The sequence below is a fragment of the Quercus suber genome, unplaced genomic scaffold (assembly GCF_002906115.3).
Source record: "Quercus suber isolate HL8 unplaced genomic scaffold, Cork oak 2.0 scaffold_388, whole genome shotgun sequence".
Taxonomy (NCBI): Eukaryota; Viridiplantae; Streptophyta; class Magnoliopsida; order Fagales; family Fagaceae; genus Quercus; species Quercus suber.
Window position 1 is genome coordinate 221827 of NW_027069840.1, and position 17398 is coordinate 239224.

At 33.3% G+C, this 17398-nt stretch overlaps 2 protein-coding genes across 2 annotated transcripts; both read right to left on the minus strand.

Moving 5' to 3' along the window:
• Positions 1 to 2050: 2050 nt before the first annotated feature.
• LOC112028095 (cyclin-A1-1-like) lies at positions 2051 to 6716 on the minus strand. Its single transcript, XM_024060754.2, has 11 exons — positions 6520 to 6716; positions 4961 to 5342; positions 4651 to 4787; positions 4392 to 4484; positions 4029 to 4162; positions 3851 to 3926; positions 3669 to 3745; positions 3551 to 3584; positions 3085 to 3234; positions 2843 to 2977; positions 2051 to 2355 (listed from the first exon to the last, which is right to left on the minus strand). The coding sequence occupies exons 1-11, from the start codon at positions 6625 to 6627 to the stop codon at positions 2284 to 2286; spliced, it is 1398 nt and encodes a 465-aa protein (XP_023916522.2). The 5' UTR covers positions 6628 to 6716; the 3' UTR covers positions 2051 to 2283.
• Positions 6717 to 9933: 3217 nt separating this feature from the next.
• Positions 9934 to 16128, minus strand: LOC112028128 (cyclin-A1-4). The gene is made up of 12 exons (XM_024060787.2): positions 16003 to 16128; positions 15651 to 15876; positions 13911 to 14322; positions 13287 to 13423; positions 13054 to 13146; positions 12710 to 12843; positions 12494 to 12569; positions 12314 to 12390; positions 12183 to 12216; positions 11687 to 11836; positions 11480 to 11614; positions 9934 to 10285 (listed from the first exon to the last, which is right to left on the minus strand). Exons 2-12 carry the CDS (start codon positions 15858 to 15860, stop codon positions 10214 to 10216), a joined length of 1530 nt encoding a protein of 509 aa, XP_023916555.1. The 5' UTR covers positions 15861 to 15876; positions 16003 to 16128; the 3' UTR covers positions 9934 to 10213.
• Positions 16129 to 17398: the final 1270 nt, after the last annotated feature.

Genomic DNA, 17398 nt, shown 5'->3' on the forward strand with positions numbered 1-17398 from the left:
CGAGTGATGCTCTCCCATTTTAAATTTATAGCAGATCCCTCTATAAATTTAATTAATGTGATTCATCATAAATGTAAAAAAAAAAAAAAAAATGGAGCATCAAGTACCTAATAATTACTCCCTAAATTCATAATTAATTTCACAACATGTTTGGGTGTCAATATTGATTGGATTACAACACTTATACATAGGACTACAATTAGTATTTGATAATAATAATAAATAAATTAAATTAAAAAAAAAAAAAAGTAGATTTTAAGATTTGCCGTATAAATCACAAGTTGACACATAAGCTTGTTTTGGATTTGGACGTGCTACTAACATTTTTCATAATTATAATTAAGGTAAGTTAGTGAGTTGTGATGACGATAATCATACTTAAAGTCTGTTTGGAAACAGCTTATTTAGCTGAACTGAAAAGTTTTTGCTAAAACTTCTATAAGTAAATCTAAAATATAACTGAAATAGTATAGTGATAGTCATGCATAGTACCAAAAAGTGCAATGAATAGTACCAAAATTAAGTTAAATAGTGAAAAAAGTTGGTTTTTTAAGCTAATGCCAAACACAACCTTAGAGGCTTAGAGTGTGTTTGGATACCGCTTATTATGTTAAAACTGAAAAATTATTACTGAAAGTACTATAGATAAAGGTAAAAATTAGTTGAAACAGTACAATATGATTCATAAATAGTGCCAAAAAGTGTAGTGATACCCATAAATAGTAGCAAAAATAAGCTAAATAGTAAAATAACTTTTATTTATAATCCCAATCCAAACACACACTTTGAGCCATTTTGTTGTTGATTAGGGCACTGAAACCCATAAGAAGTTTTGTTTAGAGTTAGGTGGCTAGAAGTCAAGGATACCTAAGAAATGAGAAAACCTAAGTAATTAGTGCCACCTTAACCGTACGTTTCATAAGGCTTTGGATTTTTTAACCTTAAATTGAAGTTAATGTGATTTATATACATCAATCAAGATATGATTAATCCATAGTTATTAATATATTACTACTGTACTACATATCAATTGTGATTTATGGTACTAGCATGACAAACAAAGTTTTTTTTTTTTTTTCCCTCTATCGTTACTGTTCAAAATTCTTAGATTGCCTTCCTTCCGAAGGAAAAAAAAAAGGTTCTTAGAACACCTAATCAAAGTAGATAATTACATGAAGAAATCTATCAGATCACTTCATGAAAAGGAAGCTTATCAATGGTGGTAAGCAACACAAGCAAAAAAAACATTGTTCTCTCCAATGAGATCACACCCTCAACCACAAGGGCATGTATCAAATGTGGCTAAGACCAAAGAAGCTTTTGGTAGTAAATGCTCTTGAAGAACCTTTCAACTTTCAAGGGCGGATGCTTGGTGAATGATGAATGATAACAATGCCGTCAATTTTTCCCAAAGACGATTTCTCACCTAACTTTCTCATCAAGCTTTAATTACATGGATGAGCTTTTGATGTTTGATGTCTCTGGTTCAGACTTCCGGAAATTATGAATGTTTTATGATAATGTAGTGGGAGGGTGTAATAATGGTGGCACCAATGATCTCTGCCCTTCTTTAAACAAGCCTCTTCCATTGTTTAAGGACCCGATGAATTACAAAGACTCACTGGGTTGCAATCACAATATTGCTATTTAAGGATTGTTTCAATCATAATTAAGCATCAATTTTTTTGTTCCACATTTTAATCTTTAGATAATATGTCACAGGGAATATGTTAAAAAGTTCTAAGCCTCAATGATTTCCTAACCCCACAAAGTTTACACCAGAAAGGATTCCTTAAAGTTGTTTCTTGTTGAAGTTCCAATTGTAGTTAAGTATGAGCAAATTTCATCAGCTCTTTAAAAAACTAGAAGTAACCAATCGAAAGTATGTTCTTTCTCTTAAAATTTGCTGAAAATTGACAATGGAAGAAGGGGATAGACCCATCATCAGCAGATGCCTGTTCAATGTCAATAAATTCTATTTAAGTTGTTAAAAATCATTATAAATATTGGCTTCATGCAGATCTAACTCTAGGATAAACAGAGAAAGCACTGAAAAAGAAAGAAGGCATATCATACAACATTTGGAGTTTACATTTCGAGTTTACAAAAATACTAACGTACTACATTAACAATGAAATCATGAAAAAGAAGACATTATACAAAATGGCAGAAGAAAAGAAAAAGAAAAAAAATTCCATTGCTTGGAACCAACTAGCTGCTAGTATCCGTGAACTGATGTCAAGTCTATATCCAACTGAAGCATTGGACCAGGAATCCAAATGTCTAGTGACTTAAACTGTGGAAAAACTCTGGAGGTATTGTAGGGGGGCAATACTTCTTTGCCACATATTTGTACTGAGGAAGAAATAAACATCTCAGTTAAAGCCTAGGACATTAGCAGATCAACCAAAATATACAAATTTAAGTAAAATGATGGTTCTGATTTCTAACCCATCTAAAACTATGGACTACACAACCAGCTCATCCAATTGCAACTGATCAGTTCCATTGCAGCTATTAATTATTTGATTATTGTTATAATACACCTGACACAACATGCTTGCAACAAAGGACACCCTAATCCTACTTTTATCAGTCTCTCAAGTGAAAATAATCAAAATGAGAAAGCATAAGTGGACGTGTGTGAGTGTCGGAATAATGGTTAATTAATTTCCAAACAACTTAAGCTTTTGGAGAATTGGTACTTTATCAAGGAATTAGAGCATATGATTTAAAGTTCACCATTTATTAGGGAGAGATTAAGTTCACCATTTACTAACAACTTAAACTTTTGGGAGATCAATAATTTATCAGAGACGGAGATAGAAACAGTATTTCTTACCTTATGCTGACTGTATTTCTCCCTGATAGCAGGTAAACTAGAATTATGGCTATCACAGCACAGGCGATGGAGATCCTTGACACAGTCACACAAATCAAAAGGCTGGTAAAGTGTGTAATGCTGCAAGGTGGAATTCTGTACCAAAACAAATTGAAAATCAAGTTATATTACATGCAGACTTACTACCAAAAACAATAAACCTAAATCACAAGAAATATATCAATGTATTATCATGCACATACCCATGGTCTCTTTGAAGGGAAAAGAAAATAATTGGCCAAGAAAATTGCCGAAGCAGCTATAAGTGATGGAGCATAGCAAAGCATACTGTACTCCAAGAGAGATAATTCTGCAATGTAGTTGGCTAAGCACTCCAACTGCAATGATGGAATCTGAGAAGATGGCAAATAATATATAAAAAAACGCAAAAAATCAAAGTGTTAGGGCATGGCAAGTATAATCAATAACCAACACTGTACATATATATTATGAAGTGACCATTATGATGGCTTTTTTTCCCAACCACCTTTCACTACTAATCTAGTCATTATATTAAAATCTTTTATCCATAATTGAATTAATTATGGTGCATTATATTCAAGCAAACTATCCCAATAGTGTAAACAAAATGATGATTATTTAGACCATGCATATGGCAGGGAAGATACAAAAGCAAACATATTGAGCACTCAAGCCCAGGAACAATACCTCATTTATTCCTTGAGCAGCACGAACAAATCTCCTACACAATTAATCACAAGTCACCGTCTGAAGCAGCATGCGTGAAAAACATAGTTATAGTCAATAGTCATGAACTAGCCCTTACCTTAAGAAACATTTAGCTGTTGGTGCTGTCATTTCAAACTTCAAGTAGTTCAAAACTGCAGATTCCATTTGCAAAACCTGCAACATATGAAATGCTAATGTTCATGCTGCTTAGGCAGGATAGAAACAATGCAAGAATCATCTAGAAAAAGCTCAATTCAGCCAAAGGAGGGCAGGACCAACCTCTTCCTTGAAATATGTGTTATCAGTTATGTAACAGAACTCTTCTACCTGGGGTGCACAAATCTCCTCATATTTGCTGGCAATATAATAATTTTTCTTGTTAATATTTTTACTAAGAGTACAAAATAAAGGACTATCACATATAAGGATAAAACACTAGGGATAAATGTTTACTTACGAGGCAATCATCATGCACGCGACACCAAGTAACTGTAACCGTTGCCTATTCATCAAATTCCCTGAAAGATACCGGTCTATGTAGTTTACGGTCAAATATAATGTGTCAGGTACAAGCCTGTACTCTTCAGCCACCTGCAGTTGGAATAGAAGTTCAGAATTTCACAAGATAAACATATGTTACATGTACACCCTTGATAAAGTTACAATTATTAGGTGATCATATTGCCGACAACAAATTTAATAATACAAAAATCCCCATTATTGAAAAATAATAAAAAATTATCCTTATAAATTTTGTATCTCTTAAGGCATGTATTCAGGGTATACAAAATATGTAAAACTATCAACAAAAATGAATTACCTCCACAAGCCAATCAACCAATATTGCACGCATGCTGGCATTGATGTCCTTTTGAATTTTGTCCATGAAGTCTGTGGAAGGCCTTTTCTTTGCCTAAAATTCCCAGGAATTAAACAGATAAGAAAAATACAAACAATGGGAAACAAAATTTAAAATAGGAAACCCATATAAACAATATATGTAGACTAGACTAGGCTAGCTATAGATGCCTAATTATTATGAAAAGGCTTTTAGTAGAATTATACTAAAACTAACATACCTCAGAGGCACGCAAGTGCTGGTAAATATCACAAGCAATGGTTGCACAAAGCTGCGGATCCATATAATTGTTATCAACATTAACAATTTTATCATCTGTTTCCATCTCTGCAACGACATCTCTATTGCAGATATTTCCTGCAACCAAATTAATATAAACCACAATTTTATGGCAAGAGCTTTTTGAATGAACATGAATATAAAAATTAGATGCATGATTAATATATTAGTAAATTAAGGGAAAAATCAAAGAATAGAGACAAATACAACATAAACTGAAGGCTTGAATTTTCTTGCTACAATAAAGATACCTGTTTTTTCTTCATGGTCTGAAATGTAGAGGTTGCTTAATGTCTTTCTGTTGAAAGAATCAACTGCTGGAAGATCATTGTTGTCAATGTATTCAACTTCAGGACTCTTGTAAGACTCACAAGTAGACATTGTCTCATCCAAAGAAACTGAAAGTCCATCTGATTTACTTGGAGAAACATCCATGCTGCAAGATGCAGGAACAGCGGCTGTGCTAGGGGCAGTTTCATTACTTCTAGGGAAAGATGTAACCTTGCTACAAGGAACAAGTACACTTGATTTAACATTCAAGGATGCAGGAAAATTGGTCCTGGAAAACGCCGTGCTACCGGCGCTAGCAGAGGGTGCCTTCTTTGCCTTGGCACTTTTAGTTGCAGATGGCATCTGCAAATATGAAAGCTACTCAATCTCCCAAATACTATCTTTAGTCTTTACAAATGAAAGTGCAGCAAGTAGTATAAGTTCTATATCATATGTGCAACACCAACAAAGTGAAAATTGAAGTACACTAATGTGCATTGAGTTTGATGGTATTTGCACAGATAGTGAAGAAAATGAAATATACTCACATTTTTTTATCATTCACAGTGGAACACATCAAAACTGCTCATGATGTGCATTGATAGAAGCAAAATTAGAGCCTTTAATGAATTCTTAAAACGCTATGATGATCAATGCAATAGATGCCCTGAAACCTAAAATTTTGAAATCTATGTTACCAAAAAATTAATTAGTGCCATCCAACAGGCTTGACCTTAATCCAATAGGATCTTTAATCTAAGAAGCATGGACTCCAACACGTACATGACACAATATAATAATTCTTGAAAAATTTAGGACACAACACAATAGGATATGACAATTAATTAATATTTTTAGGTATTATTTTATTAATTTTTAGGCATATTTATGTTTATTTTAAGTTTTCAAAATAAGTACCGACTATCAAAATCTTTAAAAACATATCTAAAATCAAACGAATATTTTTAATCGAAAATTATAGTTTCTTCCCGACACACCAAGAACACGAATGCAAAAGTGTGTCTGTGTCTGACACGGACATGCCAGAGATATTTGAATATCCGTGATTCGTGGTGCAAAATATACAACACAGAGCAAGCAATTCAAGACTGAGGCTTAAGTTATATAATTTTAGTATATTTCCTTATACTAATAGCAAGAATTAGCACCAAAGTTTTCATGTATTCAGCTCCATTAAATCAAATTGTTACATTAAGCTCTAAAAATAAATAAAATAGACACAATTTCTCAACAACCTAACGGATCAGCATCAATTTCCTTAGAAAATGAAAAAAATTTACTAAACATAAATTGAAAGAAAAGCAAAGAAAACATGCACAAGATGAATCATTTAGTAACATTAAAAATGAAATAGCTATAAATTAAATGCCACAAAAAATTTTGAAAAATGAAGGGAACCCCACAAACAAAAAACGTTTCTCAAACCCCATTAGTAAGATAAAACAAGAACCAAAAGTTTCAAACATTTTTTTTTTTAATTTCATTTTATTTTGCACTACATTTTTGTACTAGTAAATACCAAAGTAGAAGAGGGAACGGAGCTCCGTGAAGCAATGTGAGCCACATTCTTGACATTGGTGATGTTACTAAGTGGAGCTCGCTTCTTGGCCAATCGAGGCGCAATCATGGTGGCCTTTCCGGGATTCTCCAATGTCGAAGACGAGGCTTGTCGCTTCGCCAAAGACGAAGATGTTGATGAAGAAAACGACGAACGGCGATTCACTCAGTTTTCACACAGAGAAACAAAGTCCAAGTCTTCAAAGAGAGAGTCTTTGAAGAATTCTTGGATTTTTTGAGGGTTTTGCAGAGAGAAAGAGAGTGAGGAAGAGAGAGCGTTTCAGTGTGAGTGTTTGAGTGTGAATTTAATAATGGTTTTTTTAATTACACTTGTGAGGCGGGGAATAGGGATTATTTGAAATGTGAAAAGATCTTGACCGTTGGATCAACTCGGTTATCGTTAGGAGCGTAGCGGATGTGGGCCCCCCACGTATGACATATTGCTTTCTGTGTGTTTGAAAAATGCTCCGTTGTACATCACTGACTAATGTGGAGATGCCACCTAGGATTAAGTCGCAGGTTACTGTTTCGAAACTCACAAGACTGTCAGGTTTAGGTTTTGAGTTTTTGAATTTGAATTCAAACGGTCATTAGATCTGTCTTTATAGTAACTTAGACAACGCAGAATATCTTAACGATTCAGTCATACTCATACATAGGAAGTCGATCTTTTATGCCCAAAACAACTCAAATCCTCAAAATACAATACAATCATTATAACCATTTGTGTCATAATTTGGAGAGAATATTATATCATACATGTTCCTTCCAAAAATTTATGTTGAGCATATGTGGGATGTATTTGTGTTCAACTCCCACCCTATCGGATTCTCAAAAAAACACTCCCACCCTATCAAAAAATGAAAATTGTTCAACTCCCACCTCCCTTGTTATTGTAATTATCGAATTATAAAAATAAAAAGTTTGATTTGTTGGGTAAATGCTAGATTGATTCTTGTCTATTTTCCCTTGTTGTTGTAATTATCGAATTATAAAAATAAAAAGTTTGATTTGTTGGGTAAATGCTAGATTGATTCTTGTCTCTTTTCCCCATTTTACTTCCACGTTTTTTTCTTTTTTTAAATTTAATGTAATTGATAATCTAAAGGAAAAGATGACCATTGTCCATTTTTATTTTCTATGCATTTATAATTTTAGTATTTTTTTTTTCTCTCCCCTTCTCTCTAGTCCCTCTCACTCTCACCTCACACTCACCCTTGCTTCAACTATGGTTTTTCGAAGCTCTCTCACCGTGCCACTAATCTCCCAAAACCCACTAATCTTCGAAGCTCTCTCTCTACAACTGTGCCATCGCTGACTGTTGCTCTCACCGATTGTTGCTCACCCCTGCCATTTCTGTGGTGATTTCACATCTTCTATTTTTTCTTTGTTTGATAAGTGGGTTTTGATCTTTTTTTTATTCTTTGCTTGATCAGTGAGTTTTGGGATTTCATATGTATTTGGGTTGAATGGGATTCCATATGTATTTGGGTTGATTTAGCCAGTTTGAGATTTTTTTTTATTTGAGTTTTTAATTAGAGGCTGGTTGCTTAATGATGGTGATTGGGTGGGTTGATGATGGAGGCTGGCTTGATGATGGTGGTTGGTTGGGTTAATGATGGAGGTTGGTTGCTTGATAATGGTGGCTGGGTGGGTTGATAATGGTGGTTGATCTTATCGATGGTGGCTAGGTGGGTTGATGATGGGTGTGGATTGATCGTTGATGGTGGCTGGGTGTTGGTGATTTTGAGTTGTGTTGGGTTTGTGAGAGGGTAGAGAGGGGTGTGAAGGAAATAATAAAAAATGTAAAAGAATGAATATTTTATTGAATAAATGTTTAGAATAGATACACTAATGTGGGTATTTTGTAAAAGTGGGTGTGTAAAATAGAATTTTTTTTTTTTTTTTTTAGCAAAATAGAAGAAATTTTACACTCATTGATGCAATTGCTTTAATCTTCTAATTTGAACAATCCAATTACATATTAGGATAGGAGGGGTAATTCTTGGATCTAGTGCCCGAATGTACTTACTCATTACAATATAATGTGGTCAAAAGCCAAAGGCCTTATAGTTGAATTGACACCTCTCCATCTGCTTGTAATTATCTTTAAAAAAATAAAGTTTGTGTTAACAAACGCCTTAAGGTGCCCGTTAACAACATTTTTTTTTTTTTGGCAACTTTGTCTTTTTTGCATTTTTATGTCATTTTTTTTTAGCTTTTTAAGTTGTAGAGCCAACTTCATAGAGAGAAAAAAAAATATTAAAATAAATTGTAGGGTTACTTTTATGTTTTTTTTTCTTTTATTTATTTAATTTTTTATTAAATGAGACCCTCATTAAGGAAACCTAAACAAACATAGCACGATGCTTGTTTAACATTTCCCAAAAAATAATACTTTGAGAAATCAATGCACTAGATCACTAACTCAAGTCAAGTCCTGATAGGAAATTAGAATAATAAAAGACATAAATTTAGCATTAAATAAAATAAATGGACATGTGCATATTTTTATTTGTGGAGTATATCGTGGAACAGGAAAAGTGGGATAGAAGATTTAGGACCCGTTTGGTAGAGTAGTTTGAGTAATATTGTCTATATTTTTTTAAAATACGTGTTAGTGAAAAAGTGTGTAAAAATGCGTGTAATGTTATTTAAAAACTGAAAACATGTTGCTAAAATACTCTACCAAACGGCCCTTAAACTCTTCAAAACATGTGCATGACATTAAATGAAGCGACCCTAACACTATGTATAGGTGTTAGGTAATTATTGATACAAAGAAGTTCCTCTGTACAAAGAATAGATTGTTTATAAATTGAAATGGGGGGGGGGGGGGGGTCTAAAATTTTCAAATATTTTTGCGTTTAATGGAACATAGAGCATCTCTATCATTTAACTAGGAAAACCAAAGGGTTTCACCTTGTTCACAACCTAATTCAAATAATGACCTATTTATTGTTTGATTATAAGATTTTAGTTATGCGGGACCAGAGTATCTAACAAAATAATCCTCAGTAATCAGTGCATACATATTTTATTATTTTTATATACATCCTAGTGCACGTTGCATAATACCTCCATTCAAATTTCACCCAAAAAAGAATTCCAAGTAGTCTATTTGTTTATCTTTTAAATTCAATTTTGAAATTCTTGGACATTTGCGTGTTTTTTTTTTTTTTCTACTCTTTGAGGTCTTCAAGAGCATTGCAACCCACATGCAAGCATAAAATTCTGCCACACGCATTCCACCTGATTCATTAGCCATAGAACGAACTTAGCCAAACATCTACACTAAAGCTTTACCGATATAATTAGGGTTCATAAAGTAAACCTATCAATTTATGTTCTTCAGTATTTATAGCATATAAATCAATGAAGGAAAGAGGGAAAACCACAAGAAAAAATAATTCCGTATACACTATCACTTTACTATACACTGGAAAGTCAATTCAAAAGCAATAACTGTACAAGAGATAACCTTGGTGATTTTATGTCTAGGAGAATAGTACACTGAAAAGGTCTCCCGAATATCCAATGGGAGGCACAGAACTACTGGCTTTAACACTCCACACAGAGGATATGGGGTGACGAGAGTTATATCACTCACAACAAAAAAACCAGCTACATTGAATTTGGAACAATGTTGTGCATGCCTAGTTGCTCGGTTCTTGGAAAAACTCAAGAGGTATTGAAGAAGGGCAGTACTTCTTTGCCACGAACTTGTACTAATTCAAAAAAAAAAACATTCAGTTTAGAGCAGTCCATATAAATACCAAATATATATGATCACAGTGAATTATAGCCTAGTTCATAGTCCATTTTCATTGTCAAAGCCATCACAAGTTTATACAGCGTAATCCAGTAAGTCATTACCGTAGCTCAAGTAATAAATTTTGTCAGGAAACTACTTAATATGAGGTGCACCATGCACCTATGTGCAAGTCATGTAATTCTTTTTATGGGCGAATGTAAAATAATAATTTCAAAATAAAACTGCATTAGCTCCTGGCCAAATGCAAACTTGCAAGATTACCACCCTCTAATTTGTGGAAAGCTTGACCACTTGCATTGATCAGGCTTTTTAACATCTCATGGAAATTGACAAATCTATTAAAAATTTTCATGGTGTTAAAATGATTCAACATTAAGTGTTGTGTTAAGCATTTTAGAAAGTAAATATCTTGTTTAAGAATCATCTGAGCACATATTTAAAATTCAGCACCAAACTGCTGTCTATATTATTTTGGTGATGCGATGCCTCTTATTAGAAGTGTTAATGTTCATCACAGAGTCAAATAGTTCTGCTTTGGTTTTTTTTTTTTTTTTTTTGGATAGGTAATAGGAATTTTATTGAAATAGGAGAACATCGTATTCACAATGATGAAAAGTCGAGTAGCTCAGTTCCTTTTGATGTTCAACACCACTACTTAGTTCCATTTATTCTTTTTGTTTTGGTTGGATAACATAGGGAACCTTTCCAGAGAAGAGCCCTTTGGACTCACCTCTAGCCAGTAAAATTTATAGGCAACTTTTTTTTTTTCCTTTTTTGATAAGTAAAAACCTTTGGGCAACTAACCCCACCCTACAAAATTCACTTTCATAAAGTTTCATTCATACTGCTTCTATATTTTCATGTCATATGATCCCTGCTTATAATCCCCATGCAAACTTCATGATAATAATTAGGTGTCAGTTTTATTCTTATATATCATCACTGAGCACAGTATTTCATGTAATAAGACGTGGCTGTTAAATGCAATCATAGCAAAACATGTCGTTAAAACTTTCTGGAACCAGATCATAACTGGAGAAGTTATAGAAGTAATCAAAGGGCTTGTGTAAGATTGATTTAGAATATATGGTGAAAATGCATCTCACACTTCAATCCACACACAAAGAGAGATAGTGGTTATTCATACCTTATGCTGGCTGTACTTCTCCCTAATTGCTGGTAGATTAGAATTACTGCCATTACGGCAGAGGCTATGTAGTGCCTTGACGCAGTCACTCAAATCAGAAGCTTGGTAAAGTGTGTAATGCCTCAGCGTAGAATTCTGTACCAGTATATATACAGAATCAAACTATGTTACAATACATTATCAGAGGAGATGGATCAACAAACATACCCAGGGTTTCTTTGCAGGTAGAAGTATAAATTTGGCTAAGAAAGTAGCAGAAGCAGCTACTAGTGATGGGGCATAATGAAGCATGCCATATTCTAGAAGAGACAACTCTCCAAGGTAGTTGGCCAAGCACTCAAAGTGCATTGATGGAACCTAAAAAATAAAAAATAAAAGAAGCAGGTAAAATCAGCACAAGTAACAAGATTTTGATTACCACCACCATGAAACCAAAAAAAATATCATTACCGTCATATTTTAATATAATCTAATAGCAAAAAAGTTACAAAATAAACAGAACTCTGTATCCCATATATTTTAAAAATACAGAAGTTAGTTAATCACAAATATTAATTGAAAATCTTTTACCATAAAACTGTAATCAACAGCCAAAAATCCACACAGATGACAAATAAAAAATTTTCTTAAACCAAGCAAGTCCCGAAGAAATGACATAAAACTAAAGTACTGATAGCAATTTAGCCCAAGAAAAAAAAAATACCTCACTGGTCGCTTGAGCAACACAAACAAATCGCCTGAACAATTGTCATGAATCACAAAAGTCAAAACCCAAAGCAACAGAAATGAAGTTTCTCTTGACATATTGATAATAATACGAGAGGTAGCTATTACCTCAAAAAACATTTAGCTGTTGGGGCCGTCATTTCAAACTTCAAGTAATTCAGAACAGCAGATTCCATTTGCAAAACCTGCAGAAATTACATGGGCCAATTATTATGAAGATAGGACAAATGAGGCAACACAAAGAAGCATATGAGAGTAAAATCTCAGATGATATAAATGGAAACAAACCTCTTCCTTTAAGTACGCGTTATCAGTTATGTAACAGAACTCATCCACAGTTGGTGCACAGATCTCCTCATACTTACTGGCAAGACAATTGCCCCTCAAGTTATTAATCATTCTTCTTATCGTTATGAAAATTTAGATCAGCAGATGCACACCAATATAGAGAGAGAGAGAGAGTTTAATAAGTAAGCACATCTACAGACTACAATAAAATCTTACGCTGCAATCATCATGCATGCAACACCAAGCAATTGCAATTGCTTCCTATTCATTGAATTTCCAGAAAGATAACGATCAATGTAGTTAACAGTCAAAAATAGTGTATCAGGCACAAGCCGGTACTCTTCAGCAACCTACAGATAACAACATAAGGTAAGATAACCAATTATAAGGCCAAAATAGCTGCACAATTATAAAGAATGTTTGATGATATTGACAATGAGCATTTTTATAATGCAAGGGTAAATCTGAAAAATATAACCCTGAAAAATGGGGTGGAGAAGATGGAAATTGCTTGGATTATATAAATCACCCTAGCAATATCGTCACCCACCATAAATTACCTCCACAAGCCAATCAATCAGTATCGCACGCATGGTGACATTAGTATCTTTTTGGATCCTTTCCATGAAGTCTGTGGAAGGTCTTCTATTAGCCTAAAACCCCAAAAAATTGAATAAATCACAAGAAGCAGAAGTTAGGAAGACGAAAGTTCTTTAATTAGTGGTAAGCAGGAAAATTGACATAATAAGGAATACATAACACGTTCAATATAGTGTGGAAAAAGTATGTTTACCTCAGATGCACGCAAGTGCTTGTAGATATCACAAGCAATAGTTGCACAGAACTTTGGGTCCAAGAAATTGTTATCAATATCAACAACTTCATCAAATGTTTCCTGCTCCAGAAGCATACCCCTTTTGCAGACATCCCCTAAAATCAAGATTATGTAGAAGTACAATAGTGATTAAAAAAAAAAAATTAAAGTTTTCAAATGCCAATAGTGAAAATAAGTTAGGATTTTAAGTTAGAAGTGTAAACAATTAGACCCCATATTTATTATCATTTTAGTCTATATTCAAAATCAGCAACTATTTCCAAAATTACAAACTAAATAAATACTAATTCTAAATTACAGGTTTACATATATCTTTGTATTCTAAATTTAAAAGGGCATAACAACAAATACTCTAGATATATGCACCTTGCAAGTAATGAAGTGAAACAAGACTTTTTGTTTTTTGTATAAGTGAAAATAAAACAAGATATCATGGCCCATGTTGGCCAAGAGTATTCAGGGCATATATTAATGAGGATTGAGGAAGACCCTCAACATATAAAAATTATGATAGAAAGAGAGAAAATTATGCAAGCAAAATCTAAATCTTTTAGAAAAAGAAACCTGAATTTTCAGCATTACCTGAAATGCAGAGACTGTTACTTGTCTTTCTTTCAATCGATGTAACTGCATAAGTGTCCTCATTGTCAATATATTCAAACACTGGACTCTTCAAAGAATCACAAGTAGACATGCTCTCATCCAAAGAAATGGAACCACTAACTGATCTACTTGGAGAAACATCCATGCCTCTGGGTGCCTGAATTATGCTATTTGGAGCAGTAAGTACAGCATCCATGCTGCATGGAGCAGGAAGGGCTGCAACAGTAGCCATAGGTTGATCGCTTCTTGGGAAAGATATATCCCTGGTTGGAACCAAGACACTTGATTTCACACTCAAAGATTCTGGCTTTATTTTCCCAGGGAAGCCAGTATTCTCAGTGGAAGCAGAAAATTCCTTCTTAATCTTGGCAATTTTAGCCACACATGGTACCTTCAGATATATAACTTAAATCAATCTTTTTCAGAAAATCTAAAACAAGTACTACATTATTTGTGTCATGTTAATATATATGAAAGATCAGATATTATAAAAATGATTGAAGGGAAAATGAACACCATATACTGATATACATCTCCATCTTTACAAATTTTGGTCAAAAGCACTATCCATCCTTTAGAACAGAATCATCAAAATAAAATACATAGTCACTGCCATAATCAATATAACCTCATTATTCAGAATCCCATAAATGTTTTACATAAATCAAAATTTCCAACTAAATTTTTCTCTCTCTTTTTTTTTTTTTTTTTTTTTGGGCTAAAGCCCACTTAGAAAGCTATGCAATAAAGAACGGGTTTGAATTCATTAAGAAAACAGGTTTAGTTTACATAAAATAAAAAAAATTTCTTAACACCATCAAGAAACATAAATGAATGCATTTCAAGATGAATCCGAAATTCACAATAACTGTTGCACATACAACAAAAATTCCAAAGCCAGTCATAGAAATTTAAACATAATTAATGTATAAAGTAAAAATGGGCATGTACAAAGAATAGAAACTATGTAATTGATTTGCCTAGATGTTCGTACGCAAAACCATAAATGAATTTTTCTTTTTTGGATATGTATATAGTGGGAGAGTGGGGAGGTGGGGTTTGAACTTTGCACCCTAGACAGGGACAGGGAGCACCAAAAAGGTTACCAATTGAACCCCACAAAACCATAAATGTTTCTTGGTCGAACCATAGCATGCTATAATATAAGACAGACATTTCTATGTACACCATTAACTTATCTCATCAACATATCATTTTCAAAACTAGGAACCATTAAGCAAAACAACTATAAAAAAAAAAAAGGAAGCAAAACAATTTTACATACAAACATACCCAAAAAAATTATGAATCTATAGACATTGTCAAATGGTGGCCTAACCAATCATAATCACTCCTTTAACAAGGCCAAGAGTTTGGTTTCCTAAAATTCAGCGACTTAATTTTCTGCAAGGATACTAACAGGAGTCATCTTCAGAAATTTAATAGTACTCATCATTTCAAGTGAAAGTGTTTCTTTATTCTGTGACTTGTTTAGTTGTTAAGCCCTTTTCATGTAAAACAAAAAGAAACACCAATTGATTTTTTTTTTTTTTAAATCAACGTAAAATTGTTTCAGAATTATAAAACTAAACATAAATTAATTTTCATTTCAAGTTTTCTAAAATTAACATGAATAAATATCATAATCACTCCAAAAAAGATATAATCAATAATCAAATTTATATATATGTTGAATTAATTTAGAGAAAAAAAGAATACCAGAGGCTTGGACGATGAGATTGAGGAGTGTGAATTATTAGCGTGAGGGCCATTTCTTTGGTTTGTGACATCAGCAAGAGCGGGTCGTTTATTTGCCAATTGGGGTTTCGTCACTTTCTTTATTGGATACTCCGAAACCGATGATGGCTTCTTGGACGAAGATGACGAAGATGAAGAATATGGTGGCGGACGACGGTTTCGGGTCGACATTTCCGGTCGGATTCCCCTGCAAGAAAGGGTTTAGTACAGTGCTTTTTATATCATATAAACCAAGAATGAAACACACACACACACGCACGCACACAACAAAAAACAACGACAAAGAAAGAGCAATAGAGGATGAAAACCGTACTAAAAGAATCTGCTGTTGAAGAATTTTGGAGTGAAATTTTGGCTTCTGTGATTGTTCTAGAATTTTTGGGAAGAATTAGAGAGAGAGAGAGAGAGAGAGAGACAGCGAGTTTTTTTTAATATTTTATTGAAGAGCAATGGAGCGCGAAACGTGTGGGTTTGAAAGGATGGGAGATCGGGACCGTCGGTTTTTGGTAGGAGGGGTCTTGACCGTCATCTGCATGAAGTTATGACACGTGGGGGCAGATTTGGTGGGACAAAACACACAGGAAAAATGCACAATTTTGTGCCAAGGCAAATTATGATTGGTAGATGTATAATACTGGCTATGTGAGGACATATTTTCATCACTTCCCATCACTCATAACTCATCATGATGTAAGACATGATTTAATATTTAATTTTTGTAATTATTTAACTTTATAATTTTTATGTAATTTTTGTTATTTTAGGTTTAGATAATTTATTTCCAAGATCCAGGTATTTTTAATGTTTTTTTTAGTTAAATTATGGTTTTATATAGTTTCCTAACTACCTTAAGGTTTCTAGCCACCTTAGGTTTTCTTTTTACCATTTAAACACATTGTAACCTCCAAAAAGCAATTCAGTTTTGGATTATCAATAAACACATACTTTTGTCGAATTATTTCTTTGGTGGATTCTAGTTTATCTCCTTGTGAATTCTAGTTTATCTCCATGTGGATTCAGAAAAATCGTTCATGGCTTTGAGGTTTACTACCAAAAGTTAATACTTTAATTTCTATCCCATCAAGAGAGCATCGTGTGTACTTTCTTCAGACTTCCACGACGCCATTTAAGGTCTGTTTGGGATCCGCTTATTTTAGTGAAATTGAAAACTTTTTACTGAAAATATTGTAGATAAAGGTAAAAATTAGATGAAATAGTATAGTAAGACCCATGAATAGTAGCAAAAATAAGCTAAATAGTAAAGTAAGGTGGCTTTTTAATTTGGAACGAAACGCACACTTAATTTGTCTCTACTTTTTTTTTTTTGAGATAAAAAGTAGAATAGTTTGTCTCTACTTAAAGTAGTAGCAGCAGCAGTAGTATGTATATATATACGTACACACTATTAATAAGAGGATTTCCTATCTGGGTTTCAACTTTTTGCATACTAAAATACCCTCACACAAATTTTTAAACTCTCTAAAATACCCCTATATTTTAGTTAAATAATTTTAAATTAAACTAGTCTCTTAGAGGCTCTTCTATTTTTTAGGTAAAGGTTAATAATTTGCAACAATTATAATTTGGAATTACTACATTTTCTTATCAAAAAAAAAAAAAACCCCTAGGGGTGTAATGAGTATTATGCATTTGTGGGTAAAATAATTTTTTCATCACACCCCTAGATTTTTTTTTTTTTTTTTTTTTTT